Source organism: Fundulus heteroclitus, chromosome 5 (genome assembly GCF_011125445.2).
Source record: "Fundulus heteroclitus isolate FHET01 chromosome 5, MU-UCD_Fhet_4.1, whole genome shotgun sequence".
Taxonomy (NCBI): Eukaryota; Metazoa; Chordata; class Actinopteri; order Cyprinodontiformes; family Fundulidae; genus Fundulus; species Fundulus heteroclitus.
This window is the reverse complement of record NC_046365.1, coordinates 38,195,672-38,221,049: the sequence shown is the minus strand read 5'-3', so window position 1 is coordinate 38,221,049 and position 25,378 is coordinate 38,195,672. Positions and strand designations below refer to the sequence as shown.

At 39.2% G+C, this 25,378-nt stretch overlaps 1 protein-coding gene across 1 annotated transcript; it reads right to left on the bottom strand.

The window, feature by feature from the left end:
- Positions 1-5,599: 5,599 nt before the first annotated feature.
- Positions 5,600-24,912, bottom strand: LOC105926489 (flocculation protein FLO11). Its single transcript, XM_012862858.3, has 10 exons — positions 24,800-24,912; positions 21,946-22,161; positions 21,703-21,840; positions 21,366-21,389; positions 20,259-20,338; positions 20,005-20,098; positions 19,819-19,896; positions 15,123-15,428; positions 14,196-14,280; positions 5,600-6,485 (listed from the first exon to the last, which is right to left on the bottom strand). The coding sequence occupies exons 1-9, from the start codon at positions 24,825-24,827 to the stop codon at positions 14,228-14,230; spliced, it is 1,017 nt and encodes a 338-aa protein (XP_012718312.2). The 5' UTR covers positions 24,828-24,912; the 3' UTR covers positions 5,600-6,485; positions 14,196-14,227.
- Between the last annotated feature and the right edge of the window lie 466 nt (positions 24,913-25,378).

The following is a 25,378-nucleotide window of genomic DNA, read 5'->3' as shown; positions in this document are numbered from 1 at the left end:
TTAACACAGCCATTAGGTTTCCTTTTAATTCAGACATGAAAGACAAGACACGCCTTTAATGAGAGTCCAAGGTAAACAGACAGAGATGCTGGTTGGAAGCCAGGCCCAGACGCCCAGGATCAACTCCTCATCCAGGGGAAAGCTCCTGATGACAGCAGCCGCTAATGATCTCATGATGGATGGAATACAAAGACTAGCAGATCCGGCCCCACGGACAGAAGGCACAATTTGTTTTGCTTTCACGTCGTGCCTTCGCTTCCTCTGTCTGCTTCAGCCTGTTAATTGGTTCAATAAGCTGCACTCGTTCAGTGCGTTTATCATCCTGTCATGCCTTCACAACGTTCACTCACTCACAAATCGATTCGCAGACTGGTAGGCAAAGGCGCACTGACATGTGGTAGGCGAGAGCTGGAGTCAAACTCACAACTTTCTGATTGTAAGGCAACTGTTCTGCCCACCGAGCAACAGCTGTCCGCTTATTCTTGTTTTTTTTCTTCTTGTTAATGATTCATTTAAAATTTTTTTTTTTTTTTTGCAAATGTTTTTGTCCAGTTTGGTTTGGTTTTGGTAACAGTGGCAGCCTGTTAAAAGAGGGCCAGGAGCTAAATTGTAAGCCTTTTACTATTTTACTATTTTACTATTCATATATATGTATGTTCGACATGGCATTCCTTGTCATTTACAGTTTAAATTATGTTTGTAATGTCTCTCTTCCTCCTAATAAAAATATTAACACAAAAAAAATGTAAATGGTAGCAGCAGTTTAATTTATTTTTTTGCATGTTTTCAGAGGACATCAGACACTCAGCAAAGCCATATATAGAGTTTAAAATGTTCTTCACAGATGTGTGAATTTGAGTTTATGTTTCCACTGTGATGTGAGATTAAATAGATCAGGAAAAATCAAAATTTATGTTGTTACTTTTTGACTTAATGCAGAATGCTGACTTTTATTTTTCTATAAATGTCTCGTGTGGATTAAAATAAATAAATAAATAAAAGAGGGTGCCGGCCCTTTAAAATTGCAGGAATAAAGGAAAGACGAAGTTAACAGATTACAAACTAAAACTAAATGTCTGGTGAATGCTGAAAAATCCAAAGTCAGATACGTTTCATGTGAGAACAGGTGTGATAGTTAGTTTTAGAGTTTATTTGAATATTTTTTTGCATAGGACTAAATACATACATTTAAATGGCGGTGAGGTTGTATGCATATTACTTTTTTGCTTAATGTGACTTCATGCTGGACTCCAATTTATCCTCCTCTGTGTGGAGCTCTCTGCGCCATTGGCCAATTAGCACTTTGTGTTTCATTCTTCATACAAATCAGATTCATTTCTGATACTTTTCAGTCAAAGTCACACACCTGACAGCTCAGAGAACGTCAGACAGCAACAGAGTTTATTGTTTTGTTGAAATCTCCAACCTCTAGTGCCCAACCCCAGCCGCCACTGGTCCAGTTTCATTTTACTGTAGTTTTCTTTTTAACATGGGTAACCTGTATAGTCTTACTTTGATTGTTATCAGTGTGGTGGTAACAATCTTTATCCACCTTAAATTTTTTACCTTTAAAGTGGAAACATTCATTTTATTACATGGTATATCACAGGGGTCTGTAACCTGTGGATCTTTGGACTTTCCACAGAAGCCCTTAATAACTTTGGCTACAAATTATATTTTTTATTATGGTATTTAAATGTAATAATGATAATAGATGTAGGTTTTAGCAGTTTTGTCTTGGAATAATTGCTTTTAATTTTCGCAAAAGAATGATGCTAAAAGTGCCAGTAATATTTAATTTTAAATCAATATTTTTACTTTTATGCTGGAAACTATGATTTTTTTTCCATCATGATCCACAAATATCAACATCTCGTCCATCCTCTTTTTTTAAACCTCAAAATAGACATTAAAGGGAGTTTCTTTAACGATGACAACATATTTTCTACAGCAGATCTTTATCAAAAATTATAACTTGTTTTTTTTTTTCAAAAGGCCAGGTAACATTTGCGGCTCTGAACGAGTTTAATTCAACTTGACTGTAGGAAAAATGACTCTTTGGACTGTAAACGTTGCAGGCCCCTGACCTAGCATAATAGCATGAGGCAAAGTAAAATCTTTATGGATGATTATTCCTCCCAGCAACAACCTTGCCTCACTCTGAAAATTATAATAAATAAAATGTAAGTTTTTTTTATTTAAGGATAGTTTAAATTAGATTATATATTATATGTTTGGCTGATTTGATCAGATAAGCTAAGCCTCTGACCAAGATGCTTCCTGGGGCTCTGTCCGTCCGTCCGTCCATCCATCCATCCATCCATCCATCCATCCATCCATCCATCCATCCATCCATCCATCCATCCATCCATCCATCCATCCATCCATCCATCCATCCATCCATCCATCCATCCATCCATCCATCCATCCATCCATCCATCCATCCATCCATCCATCCATCCATCCGTTACTGAGGCAAAGTAAACAGGCCAATTTATATCCAGTTGTATCAAATCAACCTAATTCACAGCTAATTTCATATCAGTCCCATCCAATAATAAATAAGCAATGTCCAATTCAGCAGATCAAAAAGACAATTTTGCAAACTGGTGAAATCAGACGATAACATCACATTTTTTGCTTCGTTGAGCTCTGTCTTTCAAGCATGTGGCGATGGTGAGGAGAAAGGACTCAGTTTTAACAGGAAGACGCCTCCAGCTGTGACCATCCAGATGTGTTTCTTATCACAATCACCTTCAGTGGAAAACAATCCCCACCATAAGACTCACCTGGAAAGTCGCCTTCAAAGAGAAACTGCCTGCGTGGCCTAAATCCCAACGTCTTGTCAGGGTTCAGCCCCGATAATACTGTTGGAACCTGATACTTGATATTATCTTGTTTGAAAAAAAAAATTACATTTTCATCTGGCTGTTCTGGGCTAAAAAATAAAATAAAAAAGTACTAATAAACATTTAATAATAATAATGAAGTCATTGCAGTCAATAACTCGTATAGCTCACCATCACATCCCCAATAGGCATGCAAGAACCGACAAATCAGGAAAAAAATTATCTCTGAATAACATTTTTAAAGCTTTCTTTTAATATGCCACTGCAATATAATTTTAATGTGTTTTTTTTCATTACTTATGGTTTCACCATGTAAGGCTCTTTTGTTGCAATGCTGCTGAAATATGCTGTGCATACAAACTTGCTATGCTTTGAATGGTGTTTTTAAAATGAAAGCCAAACTAATCGACCTTCTAGAATCAATTAAAACATTCGTGTTTTTGGACTGAAGGAGGCCAGAGTACCCAGGGAGAACCCATGCGTGCACAGGGAGAACATGCCAACTCCATGCAGAAAGACTCCGGCATTCAAACCCAGAACCTCCTCGCTGAAAGTCAGCGTTGCTAACAACAGCACCGCCGCCGCTAACGGTCATATTGACATGTTTATGCATCAAGAGCCAAACTTTTCTGATTAAAGGTTACACAGCTGGATAAAATAAGAAGCTCAAACAAATTCTATAAAAGATCGTCTTGACGTCAGAGCAGGAGGCTCACCCACGATAAACTCTGTGCCTCCTCAGAATAGCCGAATAAGATTCCCCCTGACATTCTCTGTGCGCCACTTTCTAGCATTCAAATCATCCGGGCTGTTGTAAATATACTTCAGGTATAAATAGAGGACACTGAGACCTCTGGATCCAGTTTCGAGGAAGAAGAGGTTTGTGTTCTGCTGCAGCGAGGGGTTTGTTGCAGCGCATTCATGACTGCGGTCAGGTCTAAAGCGCTCCTGCCGTCACGGCTGCACCGCAGGCTCAGTGCAGCGTTTCATCTGCTTAATGGCGGATTAAACTCTTCTGCGCACACCTTGATATATGCTATCGCTTGTCTTTAAACTGGAGCAGAAGTTCGTGGAAACGAGCTGTATTTAGTCGCTGGATCGCTCCCAAAAACCGGGGAAGTCATCACTCTTTATAAGGCTCATAAATTTATAGAGGAAGCGTATGTTAACTGAGCTTTATAGTGTGATAAATTGTGAACTTGCCCATGAATATACACATATATAGCATAAATAAACCAGTGGAATCTACATGACCCACCAACTTATCGCTGCTCACGTATTGTGCATTGCTAAGATGTTCACATATTTCTTTTAATGTTTACAACCACAAACCTAAATGCGTTTTTATTGGTATTTTATGTGATAGACAAACACAAAGTAGTGCAGGATTGTAAAATGGGACAAAAAGAGAATGTACGGTTCGCAAAATGTTTTAAAAATAGAAATCTGAAAAGGTGTGGCATGCATTTCTAATCGTAAACTTGATAAGTCTGAAAAGGGCCTTTTGTTGCAGTGAAATCTGCATGTCTACACACTTTGCCTATCGAGAAACTAACGTCTCCTTCACAAAACGACTCAAGCTCAGTCAGATTGCACAGCACAGCTGTTTAATATGGTTGAATTACCAAGACTTGTTATTTTAACACATGATTACTTTGATTTAAATCCTCACAGCGTTGGCTGTATGTTAAAGGCTATTATCCTGCTGGAAGATGAAGCTCCTAACTAGTGTGCAGCCTCGAAAAGTTTATTTTTTTTCAAGAAAAGATCAGTATTTAGCTCCATTCATCTTTATATCAACCCTCCTGAGGAATATGGAGGTGATGTGTTCATTTAGTCTCCTACCTCAGGTAGAGGTCATGATCTCCAGGTGTTTGGGTCTTGATTTTCTTTTGTGTAAAGGCAAAACTCTTTCTTTGCTGTTATGTTCCTTAGGGTGTGCTTTCTTTAGTTATTTCCTTATTCTCATTATTCTTAGGTGTTTGAGTTTTTTGGATTCTTGTGTTTTTTCCTGTTTACATTTGTTTTAGTTTCCATTTTAGCTCATACTTTTGTGGCTGATGTTCTTGGTTCAGTATCCGGCATTTTATATTATTTCTGTGAGATTCCTTCCATGTGTTTTGCCGCAGATCCTGTTCATTGCCCTCCTCCCATCACTTCATGTCTTTTTTTTTTTTTGGTCTCAGTTGTGCCTTAACTCCCCCCGATGTCCTTCACCTGTTTCTGCCTCACCTTTCTCCACACCTCTCCTGTATTTTAACTCCCTGGTTATAATTTCTCATCGCTGGTCTCTTCCATTTGATACTATCCTCCCAGTCGCTCCCTTGTTCTGCCTGATTTAGCTTTTTTTCTTTCCTCCTCATGTCTGCTGTTAAGTTTTGCTTTTTTATCTTGAATGAAATCCAGATTTTTATCACGTGGCTTCCAGGTTCCAGTCTGCATTTTGTTCCTGCGAAAACCTCACAGAGCACGACAACAGAGTTTTAATGTTGCCAAAAAAGTTCAGTTGGGGTCACCTTTACCTGCACGCTAGGCATGTGTCCTGCAAATTGCAAAAGGACCTTTCTTTCAACAAAGGCTTTCTTTTTACCACTTTTTATAAAGTCTAGACTTGTGGAGTCCAAAACTGACCGCTGCGGCTCTCTGCATCTCCACCACAGTAACCATGGCTTTTCCACTTTACAATGTTGTTTTTTTTTTTTTTTTTTTTTTTACTAGAGAAGAGAAAAACAACATGAGCAAATTTTAACAGAGGCATTTATTAGTCATATTAAACTGAAATTGACATATACATCCTATTATCAAAAAAAGAATCGAAATATTGCAAACGCACTTTTAACAGCAGTCCCCACTTTCTCATAATTTTATTTAAAAAAGGCTCTAAATGGCTTTGGCACACATACAACACACATCTGTATGTGAATGGGAACTTGTTGGAAATGTTAATTATACAAACCACCTACAGAGGTCAGAATATATGTCTGAGTCAAAATTAAAATAAAGTTAATCATGAGATAACTGGCTTTAAAAAAAATTATGTATGAATTTGGGGTGTGATTCACTAAAAGACTGTCCAGTTTTTTTTTTATTTATTTATGAAACACAAGGAGCCTGCAACCTTCACACGTTTAAATAGTTTAAATGGTTGAATTAGCTTCCCAACACGTCATGAAGTTCTGCAGAGGCCCGTTAGTGACAGATTAACTGGATTCAGGGACGTAATAAAAGTGTTTAGACCCTATTCTGGTAGAAGCAGAGATTAACTATCCTGATTTAATTGTAAATTTGATGCAACTAATGGAAAACTTCACGTGCTCCACTGGACTGAACAGCTTCTTTCTGTGCTTTTTTTCCTTAATGCATTTAGGGGGAAACATTATTTATCAAAGGATCACCAGATACAGTGTGTTCCTTCTAAATCAAAACCAGAGATAAATATAGTGCAACAATAGCCGCTACAAACGGACACAGATTAGCTCTTGTGAATCAGGCTTTCAGAAGCTAAACATAATAATGAAATCTAACTTAAAAAATACACTATCTATCAAACCCAGAGTCATCAGTGACCTGGATTTTCTGCAGAGTCTTGGCTGAAGTGTCCATATCCTCTGCAGTCACTCTGGCTTCTTCTGCAACCTGAAAGAGCAAAAAACAAAAGGACAAAACTATGAACTCAAAGCGTCCTCTCCCACAGCCACATGTTCTACACTCACCTGCTTTTTCCTCCTTCAACCTCCGATTTAACCAAAATATATGAAGCCTCAGGCATGTCCCACGTACAAAGTGAAACATTTGTTCGAGTATAACAGACATAATGTTAGGATTTTGGTGTGTTTGTCTCCTTGTACGAGTGAGTTCCTGTTTCAGAGAAGATCTCTGCTGGAGCTCTGGATCCTGCACACCTGGGGCAAATCTCCTGATCAGGCTGGCTGGTGCTTAAAAGGAGCTGCAGGATCATCAGTCTTTGCCGGATGATCACTTATGCCGGTATTCCCAGCTAGTTCTCTTGTGTCTTGTTATGTGGACTTTGCGCCTTTATTCCTGTGTTTCAGACCCTTTTTTTGACGATTGCTTGTTCAGTTCAAATAAATTTTATTTATTTAGCGCCAATTCAAGAAACATCAGTATTATACGAGTTAGTTTGTCTTCCGAGCACCCAGGATGGACCTGCACCAGGTTCTATTTACGGTTGGGACATTACAAGTTGCCTACCTAGCTGCGTATCAGAGTATGAATGTGTGCGTGGAAAAGTGCTATATAAGTTCAGTTCATTTACTATTTACTGAGTAATCAACTACTTTTAGCTCTTTTATTTTTCTGAACAGAAAAGTTTTATCTGGAGCCCCGACAGTTTTGCTTCCCGACGTATTTCCGCCACTCACCAATGTTTTTGCTCGTTTACATGACGCTTTTTTATTCTAATTGGCCCTTTAGTCAGATTACATTTATCCATGTAAACGTAGCTATTGTTTTGTTTGTTTTTTTTCTTTATATTTAAGGATTGGCTAATCACCTGGGAATGAATCATTAGTGCTGGATAATCAGTAGCTTTTGCACACAGAAGCAGCGGATACTCATATGGGAAAATGTTTTGCTTCTCACTTTTTAAATCTGTCTTTCAGCTTGAACACACATTCTTTAATTGAATTATTTTATAACTGGATGTTTAGAATTGCTTGATACTACTTACACCACCCTCTGTTATAGTTGTTATTTCCTCTTTGTGCAGAGGTCCTTGTTAAACATCGTGGTGTGGACAATACATCATTTTAACCAGCCTCACATCCAGCTCTGCAGAGACTTGCTTTGCAGCAAACAAAGAATGTGAAGCAGATGACTCTGACATCAAGGCAACAGTATTCTTCCCCCATCATTGGGAACCCTATAATTAGGACTGTCTGACCACCAATGGCCTTTAGAAAGGCCCAACCCAGAACCTCTGCAGCCCCCAGAGGTGAAGAAGAGGAGGGAGATAAATGTTGAAGCTTTGATAAGGATCTATGGAAAGGTTAACCTTTTATACCAGCATGACAGATTATACCAATCTGAGAGATGTGAGACATTGGTTTAGCTCTCATACTGTAGTTAGATGACTCTTATGTTTTTACCTCACCCATTTCAGAGTAAGGTAAAAGGTTTTTCTTGACATTGAATAGTAAAATGTTATGCTTCCCCAGCTTCCAAATTGTCCCACCTCAACTGTAATGATGAGTGTCTTAACTGTTGTCTGATCAGAAATAAGATTTTTCTTGTTTTGATGAATTTGGCGTCAGTTATGTGTCAAAAAGAGTTTAGATGATTTATAGAGGCCTCAAAATTATGACTGATATTTTTGAGTCATGTTATCACATAATTACAAAAATAAAACTTCTTAATATGCTGTATTAAGAGGACGAGTGTAGAGTAGACGGTGGGATGTTGATAATGTCAACTTTGTCTTTATACAGTCTGTATAAAGAGTGATAAATGCCCATAGGTATTTAATCAAGGCCGTTAAGAGTTTTTAAAAAGATAATGACATTTTAATCTATCCAGAAATGGATAGCAAACCAATGTAGTGAGAATGAAACAGCTGTAATGTGTTCCCCTCTGGGAGTGTGAGTCAAAAGAAGAGCTGCTGCGTTCTGAAAAAGTTGGAGGCGACTAAAGGATAACAAGAATATAATTTAAAATTCTCCTTCTCACATATAAAGCCCTTAATAATCAAGCTCCATCATATATCAGAGCTGATTACCCCGTACGTTCCTCGCTCTCAGACTGCAGGTCTGCTGGTGGTTCCTAGAGTCTCTAAAAGTAGAATGGGAGGCAGATCCTTTAGCTATCAGGCTCCTCTCCTGTGGAACCAACTCCCAGTTTTGGTCCGTGAGGCAGACACCCTGTCTACTTTTAAGACTAATCTTAAAACGTTCCTTTTTGACAAAGCTTATAGTTAGATTGGCTCATGTTACTCTGAGCTACCTCTGTAGTTATGCTGCTATAGGCTTAGGCTGCTGGAGGACATCAGGGTCTATTTCTCTCACTCTGCTGAGTTCTCCTACTGTTCTCCAATTTACATTGATGGAATGTGGCTTTGGAAAGTGCCTTGAGATGACATGTTTCATGAATTGGGACTAAATAAATAACATTTAATTGAATTAAATAACTAGGGGTTGATTCTGGAACTGAGAAAAGCACAAACAGCCTTTCTCTGGGTCACAATAGATAAAAAAGACTTGACCTTAGTTAGAAGGCATAGATGATAAAAGCCAGACTGAACCAGAAAGATGATTTGTTTGTCATATTTTAAATCATCATTCAGTATAACCCCTAGGTTTTTTACATAATCACAGAAATTAGTCAGAACTCAACCGATGCCAAATAAAATTCATTGAGATTGTTTTTTTTTTATCTAAAATTCTGGCTTAGCCACTGGCAGGGATGCAGTAAAAGACACAATGCTGTGGATTACTGCATCCTGGCTATAATGTTAAAGAAATCTGCAAATCATCTGAGTTTTACATAAACAATGATGTAAGAGGAAGTTGTGAGGGAAACTGCAGTACCACTGCGGTCCAGCTGGTGGCGGCAAGACAACAGCATAGGTCAAACAGACAAAGGCGGAGAGGTCTTAGGGAATTTGTGGCTATTGTAATGTTTTTTGATAGAACCAAGAGGCTAAATGTATCAGGAAAAAGCTGAGGGCCTAAAACTGAACCTTGTGGCACGCCGTGCTAAAGAGGAGCAATAGAGGAGGAGAAATGAAACCTCACTGAGAAAAATGTCCTTTTTGCAACAGTAAAATACTTGCTCTAGTCTTGGCTCAAAAATACTAAGTTTCTCTTTAAGAGAAGCTTGAAGACCCAGTTTAACTGTACAGAAGTGCACATATAGCAGCACAACCTCAAACAAGCACATTTTTCCTCTTAGTCACATCAAGATAGCTTCTGTGTCTGCTTTTTTCATCAATATGTTTTTTTTAAAGATCCAAATAAAAATGTGTAAAACTTGGGCAGATATAGGCCAAAACGAAAGAAATTATATAGCGTTTTAAGACTTTTGCACTGTACTGTATCAATCTTAACCAATGGTTTTGGTGCAGATAGTACTTTTAACAGACTTTAATCAAACATTAACTAAAATTAAAAGTAAACAGTGTGGAAAGATTAAATATAGCTTAAGAATGCTAACTTTTAATGGTCTATTTTTGGTATTTACATATTGAAGGGTTAATGAGGTTATCGTAATCTCACATGTGTAATCAATGTTTCTTGACTTTGTATTTAGAAGTTGTCGTCGTTTTTCAAATTAAAGGTTCTAACTTGTCCGTCTGAGTTGCAAGTTTAAGTAAAGAGAGGGAGAGTCAGCTCTAGCAGCTGTTTTCTACCTCCAGCGTACAGGAAGCATCGGTCTGTGATTCCCGACAGAACCTCCCCTCTAAAAGCTGTCCAGGTGTAATCCTGATTTACCAGTTTTAACAACATCAAACCCAATGAGCAGGAAGTTTATCCTCACGGCCATCAGTGAAATTAGATTGTTTTAAAGAATATGAACCATTATCTTTAAGTCCTTATGTCTTCGTTTATAATAGTAAGTTAATGATTGATTGTTTTTATCTAATTTTAATATTTTCTTCCTTTAAAGGCTCCTATATTATTTTTCCTATTGCCACCATGACCTTAGTCTAAACCACCAGCGACATTCCTCTCCAGTAATGACCTCCACAAATAAAACAAGTGTTTTCTAGTAAAGCACCAATGTTGCCAAACCCATTAAATTCCTGCTTGTTGGTTTTTCACCTCCAGCTCTTGTTAGCTGTGAAATACTCACCCCAGACCACAGAGGCTGTTTCCTTCAACGTAAACCAGCAGACATGAAAGCTGGACTCTAACAGGAAAATAGCAGAGTAAGGAACAGGTCTAATTATACCGCTAGAGTTTATGACCTGTCAGCTCATGTCTATTATCTCCTGCTACAGCCTTTTATCTCCAGCTTGTGCGATCCGGTGTTTCGTGTATACTGTGATGTGGTAAATTTATGCACTTCAGAAAGGATTCTGGAGTAAGTCACACCTACTTTTGCATTTGCAACTTGGAAAATGATTGGTATTTTCACAAAGCTTAGCTCAGAGAGCAGCTTAACTATTAATAGCGTAACAACAGCGTGCTCTTCACTCTCTCTGTCCACAAACGAGCACCTCAGGCAGGCCTATCGGGGAAACTCCTGAGGTTTGGGGACAACAAAACTGTCCAGGACAGCAACGAGTCTGCACAGAGACAGCAGGTAGATCTGCTGGTCCACTGCTGCGGTCGGACCCACCCGGAGCTTAACCTGCTCACACTGCAAAAAGAGAACTAAAAATAAGTAAAATTTTCTTGAAATGAATGTATTTACCCTTGATTTGAGCAGGTAAATAAGATTATTTGTCAATGGAATGAGTATTTCTACCCCTAAAATAAGATAATTAGATATACTGCACTTGAAATAAGATGATGGAGATGAATTGTTCCTATTTTAAGTGCTAAAATATTATTCCATTGGCAAATAATCTTATTTACCTGCTCAAATCAAGGGAAAATACATTCATTTCAAGAAAATTTTACTTGTTTTTAGTTCTATTTTTGCAGTGCAAGACTGTGAAGATGATGGAGGACGTCCGGGGAACATTACCGCAACCAACCCTTTTACTGGAGAGGGACATTTGGCCTGACAAAACAACAAGCTGTTTATATCTTTTTAAATCAGATTCAGATAATGCAGCATTATTAACCAAATCAAATGGTTTATACAGTGATGTCATGGCCCCTGTAACGTCTCTTAATATCATTTATATTATTACATGGACTTTGAAATCACAGAGTTTGCCATCTGATGGGATCTGGTAGGATCTGAGAGGAGCCAGACCTAAAGAACCCTGGAACGTTTGTGGAGGATCTTTAAAGACGGCGCGTACGAGAGAAAATAAAATAAAATGTTCCTTACGTCGAAACCAAAATGAAACCGCACACGGTTTTTATGACAGTAGGAATAAGTTGGAGTTTTCCATATCTAAGGGCGATCGGGTTATTTTCTAACTATCACAGGTCTGGGTGTTGAAAATCACAGAAATAACCGGAATAACGAAGCCCGCCTTTAAGCTAGAACATTACCTACACTTTTACTTATCATAAAGAACCATTTACTGCTTTAAAACACCAGACTCCACTATAATGGCGACACTGTGGTGAAGCTGGTATATTTATTAGGCCCGAGCAGCGAAGCACTGCGAAGGCCTATTGTATCTGTACTGTTAATTATTATTATTATTATTATTATTATTATTCTGCCCCCCTAAAGAGGGGCCTTTTTGGGGGCTTTATCATTTTCAAAAACTCTCCAAACTTTGCAGATGCATGGTGACTATTTAAACATTTTGTATTTTAATTTATTTATCTTTTTGTTGTGAGAAAAGAGCCCAACTACTACCCTCCTCTCAGGTGTGAGCTTATCATCAGCTGTTGGGGGGCGGTGTGAATTCCTCCGCCCGGGGCGTTTATGAGCAGAGGGAAGGAGAAACACAGGTGCAGGCGTGGAGCGTACATCCTGGAGCACTCGATGATTGGACTGAGAAGGACCAAGTTACTACTCGCGGTACAAAAATCCCATCCGTCTGTGGCAAGCGGTTAGAGGAATGAAAGACCGGAGTCTGGCAGGGTTTACTATGTGCAGAACAGTAGAAGATTTGTTTTATTCCACTTCTCATCATTGTTTAGCATTAACAGGCCATCTTATCAACTGCATTTTGTTTTTTAAATCTTGACCAACTAGAAAAAACACAGAAAGGTACGCGGGAACGAATAAAATAGACACGCAAGAATATTTCCCCCACCTTAGTTGATTCAGTTTACATAGAGGAAAGGGAAAAGGAAGATGATTACGCTTATCTAATCTCACCCTAATAGTATCAACTACAATATCTGATTAATGAAGATATAGCAACCAAGTGACAGACACCTTCGCTACGCTAAATTTAAGATGCGCTTCCTCTTCGTGTTTCAATAAGACCACGTGTTTATGTATACCTCCTTTTTAAACTGTTCTATTTGTGGATATTTATCTAACGGCATTCTCACTTTATTCAAAGGAGCAACATTCACAGAGTTTGAATCCACACAAAGAAAAAAAAAGGTTAAAAATAAGCTCTAACGAGGCGTCGCCAGCAGGTCTGTAAAGCTGGGAACTCCTCACTACGTCAGACATTTTGAATTGAGAAAGCTTCCTGGATGGGAAGCGAAACGTCTTCAGCTCCTGAATAAAAGTCCAGTTGTTTTATTTTTTAACCCTTTTTGGATTTATCATGACCTAAAACATCTATTCCTAACAGTGCGTACATGGACAGCTGCACATTTAAAGCATATTTCCTTTCCTTTATCGGAAATTATTGAGAGTGGTGGTCTAGCGGTAAAAGAGCTGACTGTTTGCATCTAGGAGAGGTTGCTGGTTTGAAACTCAAGACCCTGAACCACAGATTGCTCCCTGCGCCTAATTGATGGGTTAAACCAGTGATTTTCCACCCTGGTCCTGTGTTTTAAACGTCTCAGCTTCTGCATACCTGAATCAAATGATTGCATGACCTCCTCAGCAGCCAGGAAGGAATGCAGAGGCTTGTTTATTTAGGGAAACACCTAAAGCAGGAAGGACAGTTGGTCCTGAAGACCAGGGTGGGAAATCACTGGGTGAAAACGCAGAGACAAATTTCCCCTCTGCGGGACAATAAAAGGAAACATTTACTTATTTATTATTTGAATATATTTAAAATATTACCAAGGAACTCTTTATTTTTTTTCATTTGGGTCGTTCAAATGAAAAATTCACACAATCAGCTAATTTCGACATTTTCACCTGTAGCTCTAAGTGAATTTGATTAGTCTCTGTGACCAACACTGTAAAATAGAGTTTATCGTGATTAAATTGTCCCAGACCTTAAATAAGGGGAAACCAGAAAACCTTCATTATGAGATGATAAAATTTTCAAATTAATACCTCCTCACTACTAAGAACCCTTCAAAAAAACAAAAAGAAAAGTTTTACGCTGTGTTTGATCGACGTTTATGTCGTTTATACGGTGTGTATTTTAAACCACCGGCTGACAGGCCATCGGTGTGATATACAATTTAGGGAAAAGCACAGGTTATAATTTTAGACTTAATGGTTATGAGTTTTCTATTTCTAACAGATTAATTCAGGACAGGAAGCTGTAACTCCAGCTGGCCGAATGTGGTTTGTTGACTTGAAGCCTATGGGGGTGGGGGGTGGGGGGGGGTTGCCTTTTTATGAGCACTTTAACTGGCTGAGCAGCTGAAGCTCAACATCCATCAGCTGCTGTCTTACCTCGTCTCTGAGGGACAGCAGGGATACGTGTCTCACACCGGACAGTTGACACGGACGTCCCACAGAGTGCTGCTCCTCTGCCGTTCTGTGAACAAATGAGAGACGTTTGCAAACTGATTACAGCAGGTCAAAGTGAGGGTTCCACTGAAAGGTGCCTAAAGTTTAGCAGAGATGGCGGCGTGAGTGCACGTCTGGTCCTGCTGTCAGCGGCGGTGTTCTCCTCTGCAGCAACGTGGCCTACAGCTGCTGCAGCCGGCCCTAAAGCAGTGGAGCTGCTGTACCAGCTGATCCCAGCAGTAAACCTGCAGCCTCATGGATGCCGATGTATGAGACGTGGTCCAGGATTAGTGTTTTCTGAGAGTAGGAGTAGTCCCGTACCTTCGTCCAGAGAGCAGGCAAAGATATTTGGGGAGAATCTGCAATATGTTGCATGCAAAATGTCCAGCACTGGTGTGGAATGTCTTGGGCAGACACAACTTTAAAGATATTTGTGTGTGGCCTAATGTACCCATGGGTTTCAATATTGACCACTGTGGTAATGTGTCTGTATGTCCCACTATCAACCCTAACATCAGCTCTCAAGTGCTGCCTCCTTGATCTTTGAAGCATCTACGGATCGGATGACCTTCACTCGCTGCTTTGACTGAAGGCTGTGGACCATTTGTCCATTAGATTCTCTGTTGCCCATTTCAAGGTCTGCCAGTTCCTTTCAAATCGAATCAAATTTTGATGTACATTTGCACCAAGTTGCTCTTAAATCATACCCTTCTTTCTCAGTGTTTTTTCTACCTATCTTGTCAGTGAGAGAATAAATAAGTCAGGCAGTTGTAGGCATGTGCAGTTTGTGTCTAAGTTATAATTTGTGGGAATAAAACGTTTTTTAAAGCGGTTTTTTGATTGTCCGAAGACTATGACTTGAACACCAACCTCCATTCTGACTGAAGCCAAAGTTGTTGTTGTTGTTGTTGTTCTCGTTTGTCTCCTTCAGAGACTCCACCGAAGTCTTGGTGGAGGCCGCCCCTTCATCATCAGTTTTTTCTTCCACAACAGGCTCCACGGGTGCAGAGGAACTCTGCTTGGCATCGTCCGACTTCGGTTTCTCTTCTGAGCTGTCCGGAGGTGGAGGAGCTCCAGCGGCAGCTTCTGCCGGAGCTGCTGCTGGAGCCTCGGACGGAGCCTCAGGTGGAGCTGCAGCCTCAGCGCTGGGTGCAGCAGCAGATACGGCCGCCTCTTCTGTACACAATCAGATATTCGTTTCATACATCAGTTAACAGGGATTTTCTTTTGGTTTTTTGACGTTGCTGTGAGAAATAAAGAAGAAATCAAATAATTTGCTGTGTCATCATGCAAAATTCTGGAAAGCCCTAACTGTTGCATAATATTCTCAGGTGATTTCTTTATTATTCAAAACTTCAGCGAAGTTGCAGGTTTAATGTTTGGATTCACACATTTTGTGCAGATCTGCTAAATAATGACTGCCTCTGGACCCGTACAGCCTGAAGCATTTTGTACCCAGGCAGCAATTCCCCTGTGTGGCGGTGTTTGTAGGGGGCCACGGGGCCGATAATGTGTGGACTGATTACTGGGTAGCTCCGAATAAGCCAGAGCCATGCAGCTGTTTGGAGTCTGTGGGAAAGTAGGGTTGCCCCATCATTATCTGGCCCAGTTTTTGGAGGAGGGAAAGCAGAGATGAGAGGAAGATGCTTGGTGATCAGGATCTTCAACTTTGTGCTAATTATTCTTTGTTTAACACAGGGGAATTTGTTCTTTATTTGTACACATCCCACAAACCACACTAACAACACAGTAGGAGCCGCACTGTGCTGATGGAGTCAATTTGTCTTCAGACAATTTCCAAAGGGGAAAGGCACATATTTTCTTGGTTTTCTAAAAAAAAAAAAAAAAGGTGCAATAGACTTAACTTGGAAAAGGAAAATGATGCTATAGTGACAGGCTAGAATGTTCTTCACAAATTAGTTATTACTTTGAACACAGACTCTGGCTACTTTTACGAAACACTTCAAGGTGGGATTAAGGCCTTTCTTTTTGCCAGTTCTATGTGTTTTGAGAAAAGATTGATGCAGTAAGGAGGGCTGAAGTCAGTGTTACGACAATGACTGGCTATGGGGGTTAGGGATAAATGCAGAAGTATCATTTTTAGGCGTAAATAAGACGAGAGAATACAGAGGTGAGAAATCTAATTTAAATATGAAGCATTTTCTGGGCTAACAAACACTGTCCTCCATTACTGTTTTGAAAAAAAAAAAAAAACAGCATGGGTAAACGGATGACTTAGATTTTATCTATAGTGTCTATGTCGATGACGCACCACCTCCACGTTGCTGGTTTTATTTAATTTTTTATCTCAGCTGTGCAAGATATTCATTTTACTCTTTAATACAATGTATTTATATATCGCCAATTCACAACACTTGTCGTCTGAAGGCACTTTACAAAAAAAAAGAAAAATTCTATTTCGATCTGATGATACAGACGTTTTCCAACTCAGCTACATACAGTCCAATTGATCTTATTTATCAAACAACAAAGTAAAGTTTAGCTTTGTTTATTATTCAAATAGCTTTAAAGTTTTCTATCTAAGGAAACCCAGAAGACTACATCAAGTTATCAACGTGCCACAGTCACGCCTGCATGAGCACGTAGCCACAGTGGACAGTCGCTTACATCGTGTCGTTAACTTTGCAGCAATCCCTCATACCACGGTTGTATGTAGCATGTAGTGGATACATCGCATCCACGTCACATGAATACTCAATGCTTTTTGATTTCTGGGCAGGGTAAAGAGGACTTTGCCTAAATTAGCTCATATATTCAAACGATATAATAACGAATAATGGCAATTACTTCATTTCCTCCCCCCCCCCCCCCAACAGCAGTTTTTTGCAATGACGATAAGTTTCCAGTACAGTCCTTTTATGCAAATGTTGTTGGTTAATTTTTGTGGAAGGAAAAACGTCACAACGCTGAAGTAATCATTTTGAGGAAGAAACACTCATTCTTCTGATGACAAAAAAAAAAAAAAAACATTCTTCCTGTTATTGCAGCTTTTTTACATTTATCCTAAGAGGATGGTTCGGAGGAGTAAATTTTCAATAAATCACCATTTAATTACAGTACACTGTTATAACAAAAGCAAGACATTGTCTGCCAGCGGTTTGGAACGATCACTAGTGAAAAATGAAAATTAAAGTAAAAAAAATGTTTTTTTCTTGTGGTGGATGATTTACTTTGACAGGAAACAAATCACTTAGTGGGTAACTCTCTAAAACCTACCACCAGCGGCCTCTGTTTAAACCCAGTTTGGCCCGGGGCAGAGTGACGCGCCCAGACACGACTACACCATTTTACCTTTAACATGCAAGCACCTCAGAGCAAGGCAGGAAGACTTTCTACACTTACAGCAGTTCTTTAATAAAGATTCTGCATATTGTTCTTTTTTAAATAGATCTTTCGATGAATCTAAAAAGTTGCATGAAGAAATATTTTAGCTTTTGTAACTTTACAGATTTCAAAAAATTCCACAGTTTTTACATTTTTACACGGAGGTTCAGCTTTGAAGAAAACTGCGTTATTTGGCACCAGGTGCCTCCCATAGACATCATATACGTAGACGCGTCATAGGGCGCAGGTTCGCACGTCAACGTCACCGCCATATTGTATGTGGCAGAAAAAAGTCGAGTTCTGTTATTGTGAACGTGAATCAGAAAAGATGCCTCACTCCTGTGCTACAATAAATACACACACACACGCATATATATATATATATATATATATATATATATATATATATATATATATATATATATATATATATATAATATATATATATATATCTATATATTAATATATATATATCATATCTATACTATATATGTGTGGTGTGTGTGTGTGTGTGTTTACTGTGTTATGAATATAAGGATAAATTTGTAAATCTAAACATTGTGGTCTTCATTATTTCATAAACCCGTGTCACATGTGAACCTTTAGGAACAGACTTTTTGGGTGAGTATTTAAAGAGGTAACATTAATAATATGAGGAAAAAAAGTCCTAAAGTAAAAATAAACTAACAAACACAAAAGTGATAATGTTATGATAACAACATCATATTATGAGAATTAAGGGGGAACATTTCCAGAATAATCACAGTTTGCAGAATTATTTCACTCCTGGAGTAATAGGGCCAGGTTAGATTATTTTAATTATTTTTATTCTTTAGGAGAATAAATTCAGGAGAATGAAGCTAAAGGGATACGAAAATAAACTTGTAATATTACAAAAAAGAAATACTACGAATACAAAGTATATTCAGAGATTAAAGTCCCTCTGATACTGTTTAAGTGACTGAGTAACTGCCGATTTGCCACATTTAAGATGGCGGACGCTCTGACGCATCGCAGCATAGGCAGAACCCGCCCAATGACGCGTCTACTCTTATATTATGTCTATGGTGCCTCCAGCTGAGCTTCTATCGCCATCGTGTGGTCAGCCTGAGTACTGCATCTCATTAACCCTTTCAACCTGGAAACCCTTTCATTACTTCTACCGTCTGTAACTCAGAAAACCACAAAATCAGTCTTTTCTTTGATATCAGAGGACAAGTAACAGTGACAGAGATGTTTCTACAGTTAAGGCCAAAAGCTTGGCCTTGACTGTAGAAACCACCCTGGACAGCTTGCCAGTCCATCACTGGACAGCATAGAGACACAGGACAAACAACCATGCATGCTCCTTAATGTTTATCTTAAACTCAAGTGGGTTCTTGGTCACAAGGCTGTTGATTAATTCTCTTTGCACTTATGCCCACCTGCTGCCAATGACAAGCAGGCTCTGCACTGGCGGCTGGATGCCTCCCGAGGAGATGGATCTAATACTTCTAATACGTCTTGAACTTCGTGAAACTACAGCTAAACCTCTCCCTATTCCTCCCGTTGCCATGTTGTTTGCAGCAGTTTCCTTCTAGTGTGTCATTTTGATGCAATGCAAAGATGACTGCATGCTTTTCTTTGGGAGTTACCACTGCTACTACAAGAAGACAGTCGCTTCAAGCACATTTGCTCACGTTTTACCGCCAACAGCCTGCTCATAAGTTTGACAGGGAAATTTTACTTAAATAAAATGAAGAAAAGAAATTTAAAGTAAACTTCCTACACTTTTAAAAAGCTCTTTACAGTTTATTTACAATCATCTAACACTAAAAGGTTTGTAAAAGGTAAGCTTTTTTGCCAGAACAAGAACTTGTAGTCGTGAGATCTAAAGTGATAAGTTGGACAGTTTTAGGTTTCTCAGAATCAGCATCAATAACTGTCGCAACCTGTATGTGTAATATAAAAATGTTTAAGTGTTTCTGCATCAAAAAACTCAGTACGCGTTTAAAGTGCATTCTCACACTTATGTCTGCAAATTAGATGGTTTATAGATAGTTGAGATGACTGAGCTATACTTCCTCTTACTTTGTCATTGTATGCGTGTCAGAAAGAGGAAGGAAACAATACACAATTAGCTAGCAACTCACATCAACAAGAGTTTCTATAGTTTCCTGCTTCTCCACACAAACTAACAAACAAAAACAAAAAAACACAACATATGAAAATACAGATGTACCTTTCTTCTCTTCCTGTGTTTCGGGTGTAACTTCTGGCCCTTGTGACTCTGTTTCTGTGCTCTGAAAGGATTTGAGACCTGCAACGTGTGCAAACAAGTTGCTATTAAAGTTAAACATACAGAGATGGTATGCTCCAAATGTTTGCTTTGAAATTAATTAAATTAATTTTTAGATGCTGGAATGACCGTTCTGAGGTGAAGACTCAACAACGAGTTCAGGATCTACAATGCTCAGAGGGACGTTTTCATCGGGTCTGGGGGCAAAATCCACAGAGTAACGCTGTAATAGAAAACAGTATGTTTTAGCTCTTATCTGTAAAACATTTCTCATCATCAATGCAATTTTAGCTGCTTTGACCCTCCGCTCTATATTTAGTTAGCAGTGAACAGCTTTCCAAGGAACATGTTGGGTAATTGAATTAAAGGCATAGTCCTCTTACTCTTCCTCTTTTCTTTGCAACACAGCAAGCGATTCCAAATCCAAGGATTATAAGCAGGATTAATACCAGAATGATGATCCCTGAAGATGGAAAAAACAAATCAAATTTAATTTCTAAAATCATTGCCCATGCAAAAAAAAAAAAGAAAAAAGATCTGTGGTGAGATGGTGGTGGTTAATTTATTGAAGAGGTTGCTGTGTTTTCAACCCAAGGCTACAGCTTCATCACACGCAGCCCCACTCTGGCAGGAGTATAATAATAATAACCCTGTCAGCGTTGGCATGCACACTGCATCTCGATACTAATCTTGACCTGACTGCAACCAAACAAAGAATCCTCAGTCTGCTCGGCTATAAATACAGAGCCACGATCCTTCTACTCACACTTTGGTCTGGCATGTGCTCCTGGGGGAGGAGCGTAAACACCTCCAAATTGCACATATGCTGGTTGCGAGGTCTTTATTTTTCAAAGCTCCAATTCAAATGAAAATGTTCCCAACACAATGTCAAAGAGACATCACTGTCAGTCTTATTGACGAAGCATTACATTCAGTCTTATAGGGTTTCTAAGATTTTAGATTTGCACTCTTGCTTGTTGAGAGATTAGCCCATCGTGGCATTGTCTGTGGCGCTCAACTCGGTGTAAAAAAAACTTCACTTGCATCAGGATGAGACTTGTGGGATGTGCTTAGCATTCAGCACCTAGGTCTTCTCATGCTGGTGATAAATTAATGAAAATGCAGAAAGTCTTCACTCCACGGTAAAGTGGAAATGGATGGTAGAGGTGCAGAAATTATCTCTTTTGCTTTAGGAGAAAATCTACAGATAGTGCAGCAGTGAAAGCTGGGGCAGCAGTGGGTAAAATAGCTGGGAAACCAGCGGGAAAGAAAATCAATTGACCATGTACTCAAAGCAAACTGGAGCCATGATTGCCTTGAAAACAATAGGTTCTCTAGATTTGTTGCATTTCAAATGTTTCTTGAAGTACAGGAAACTGTAGGGCAGTCTTACACTTGTGTGAAAGTGGCGTAACTATCTGTGTCGGAACATATTTCAAATTATCTTTGGTCATTTTGTGTTTTACCTCAGAAACAGAAAAACAACTCACCAATATTGCTTCCCCCAGTTGAACCTGTTAGGAATAGAAAATGTTAACTTTGCAAGAGGGAGTAATTCACATTTAATAATCGCATTTTACTTTAATAATGACCCATTTAAAACTGATCTTCACTCTCTTCACTTTCTATTCACTCCCATTATTATACAGTTAGTTTTTTGGGTGACAAGGTCTTTACAGTGTCGGTCAATTTGTAACTTCATGGTGCAGTGCACATAAGTGTAGTTTTATTCAACTCCAACTTCCTCTCAGGCACTGTTTTAATCTGTGCTAAATTTGCTCCCAAACGTTTCATGTCTTCACAGCACGTGATTGTTCTGCAGCTCACTCTTTGGGGTAGGTATCGTATTCTCCATTGTCCTAGACGTAGTGGTGGTTTTTGCTGTGAGGGGGGCGGCTGTTGTTGAGGGTGTGGACACAGTAGTTGTAGAGACATTGACACCTTCAGAACTGCCATTACTGATCCCTAAACAACACAAATATGAGGGATTCCCCAAAAACAGAGAAACAGTGAATAAATGAGTGAGCTTTGAGGGTAAAGACATCATGGACTTGTGTTAACGACACTCACCGATGCCGTTTGCTGGCGTAAGTGCGATGCTTGTGCTTTCATTGGATTGATAGCTGCTTTCAGTGGTACTTAGGATTGGCGAGATGTTTGTGGGGCTGATGTTGGGGGTTGAAGGGGTTTCAGTGGGGAAAGTTGTAGCATCGCCGGCTTCTGGACTGTTGAAATCCTGGATGGGTCCCATCGTGTAATTTGCCACAACGGAGGTCAAAACCAACTCTACAGAAAAACAGTTCAATCGTTAACGGGCTACATTGTTAGCATAACATTTTAGCATTGCTGTACACTCAAATCGCTTCCACGCTCTTTGTTTGAGCTGCTCTTTTCAGCCTCCACAGTGGCTCTTCTCACTCTGCCACCAGTGTCCTCCTCAATCGTCTGCATGTCCTCCTTCCCAACTCAGAAAACAGTTGGGGTTTAACTGAAATGCTGGGTTTATGTAGTTAAGGCAGAAGTTGTGATTTAGGTTTTTTGGGCTGGAAATAGACTTTAATTATTCCTCACAGCCATTTTGAACACAACCTTATCGCTTCAACAAACCTCTTCCAAAGGGGGGAGTCTGTAACGTTGATATCAGTGAGATGTGTTTAGTGTTTTCGTTGATGATGGAAAACCAGTTTGCTCACTTAGCATTAGCCTTGTATCTGCTAAGTCGTTAGCGCAAGCTAGGCCTAACTATGCTCAGGAGTCAGCTCTTGACTAAAGGATTGGCCATAAAGTCTTTACAGACATTGTTATTTTTATGAGAACTTTGCTGTTCAAATTCAGCTGTCTGGTTGACTGTTGATGCCACAGTTTTTAGCACAAGTTGCCCTGCAGCAAGAAGATCCTGGTTTCCATACAAACGTGGGTTATCTCCTGATACTCCAGCTTTTCCAAACCATCCAGAAGCCTTCGTTGTTAGGTTAATTGTGTGTGAATGTGTGGACATTTATTAGGGTGTACCCAGTCTGTCTCCCACTGACAATGCCACTTTATCGATAAGGCCCCTCTGCAACCACACTGGTTGTACTAAAGAGCTGCACAACAAAGGTAATCCAAATCATAAATATATATCATAAAAAACTACAGTTAGAAAAAAATTAAGAAAACAAAAATGTTAAATTGAAGATTTATTGGCAATGGTCATTTCCTCCAAATAGTGGATACTGCTACTGCAAGGGGAAGATCTTTCTGGTTTTTTTTGTGTTTGGTTCATGGAACGTGAAACAATATGTAGATAGTAGACCCGAGTTCTGAAATAATCACGAGAGAAGATGGTCGGATCATTCCTCCTAACTCAGAAAATGCCTACTCAGTAATACAGGTTCAGGGTTATTCAATTTAATTCAATTTTCTTCATATAGCACCAATTCCCAACACATGTCATCTCAAGGCTCTTTCCAAAGTCAAAATCAATCAAATCCTCCAGGTTGGTCAGAAAGTTTCCTCTCTAAGGAAACCCAGCAGGTTGCATCAAGTCTCTCCAAGCAGCATTCACTCCTCCTGAAAGAGCGTAGAGCCACAGTGGACAGTCGTCTGCATTGTTGATGGCTTTGCAGCAATCCCTCATACTGAGCATGCATGAAGCGACAGTGGAGAGGAAAACTCCCCTTTAACAGGGAGGAGAACCTCCAGCAGAACCAGAACCAGGCTCAGTGTGAACGCTCATCTGCCTCCACCCACTGGGGCTTAGAGAAGACAGAGCAGAGACACAGAAAGCACAGAAGCTCACACTGACCCAGGAGTACTTTCTATGTTAGATGGTAATAGAGGATGATCTGCCTCCCCTGGATGATGTCACAGCTAACAGATCGCCAGACCAGGTGTACCTTCTATAAAGAGACAAAAAGCTACTAAAAAGCTTTTAAGGTACTCTTTTGTATCTTTATTATTAGACGTGAATTATTTCTAAACCTTTTTAGGGATTGATGACCTAACCCAGTCAATCCCATAATCTAACCCACTGGTTATCAACCCACAGCTGGACCAGTCAACATTTGACCCAGAACTAGATTAGAACACTAACTCAAATTCTTGTTGTTGTCTTTCAACCAGCAGCCTTTCTCTGATCCTCCTCCCCATTGTCTGTGGTTTGATTCTTGCAGCTGTCCTTCCATCTTGGATCCCTCTGCCTGCTCTCTCTTTTTTAATTAAACTCTCCCACCATCAGATCCCTCAACTCCTCTCAGCATCACCTTGTCTCCTACTTATTCATATAGGATGTGTTACGTCTTGCTCCTGCTGAATTATTTTTTCCCCCTACACTTCAAGCCTCATTTTTTGCTCCCAAACAAAGTACAACTATTTTTTTTACCGGGGTTTCACTCAGACGTATATTTTTCTTCTCAGCTCATAGTTTGAATTTTGGTTGCTATTTTTGTCTGTGATGTGGGCAAGATTAAGCAGAATTAAGTTGTGTGGTGCGATGCCTAAGCTCAAAGTGAGACTTCTGGTGTTTTTTTATTCATTGATTCAAACTGATGCCAGGAAGCTAAAGAAGCAGAACCAACTTTGAAAACCCAAAAAAATCATGAATGACATACTTCATGATAAGACTAAAAAAGCTTTTCAACGTCCAAAACCAAATAGAGCAACTAATGGTTGCTCTATTTTGCAACCACTTTTAGCAATTTGAAACAAGCCAGAAAAACAACAATATGCATCCCACACCCGAAGTGTTGCAAAACGTTTTTTATAAATTAAAAACAGCTTCTAAACTTGTAAATTTCTGACAAAAAATCAGAACTCAGACTTGTCTGTAAGGAATAGTAAGTTTTTTTTAGGTTAAAATGACTCTTTATTTCTTGATATGCATAACTTCCTAATCGGAACATGTTTGTTTTATGAAATCAGGAGAAGGAAAAAAAGATCTTACCAATGAAAAATAAATAAGTTGACAACATTGTGTGCTCTTTTGATAGCGACAGCCAATGGAGTCCAAAAGTCCAGAAAAATGAATAAAGGTACAGCTCCGTACTCAGAAGTGATGCGTTCTTATGCTGCGTTCTTCCTTTTTCGGCTTCAAAGTATTGCGTGCATCTGAAGCAACAAAAAGAGGATCAACGCCTGTGACCACAGCAGGATGCTTCAAAAAAATACTCTTGCTCAAACAGGTTGAGGGAGAGGAAACTGCTGGTTTCTCACTTCGGTTGATTTTTTTTTTTATTGTTTTTTTTTTTATGTGGGATTAGAAATACAGTTTATGTCTTAGCATTTTAAAGATTAGATTTTTTTAATTCACATTAAAACATTTTATCTTGAAATACCACAGATAAGTTTTATTGTCTTGACCCTGAGACCCTGAGGATGTTGCAACGTGTTTTCTGGCAGCTATTTGGGCGTATGCTCACTAGATGTCACTGTGACTAAGGAAAACAATGTTTTTCCAAGTTACCAGACCACTTCCCAATAAAAGTCAGGAGAAATTGCTCCGGAACCAAATAACCAAATGCAT

Coding starts and splice junctions, on each gene's coding strand:
- LOC105926489 (XM_012862858.3), bottom strand. CDS start 24,827: ATGTTGTCAACTTATTTATTTTTCATTG. Junction 21,841..21,945: donor TACGCCAGCAAACGGCATCG/GTGAGTGTCGTT, acceptor TGTGTTGTTTAG/GGATCAGTAATGGCAGTTCT. Junction 20,099..20,258: donor TTGCAAAGAAAAGAGGAAGA/GTAAGAGGACTA, acceptor TTTCTATTACAG/CGTTACTCTGTGGATTTTGC.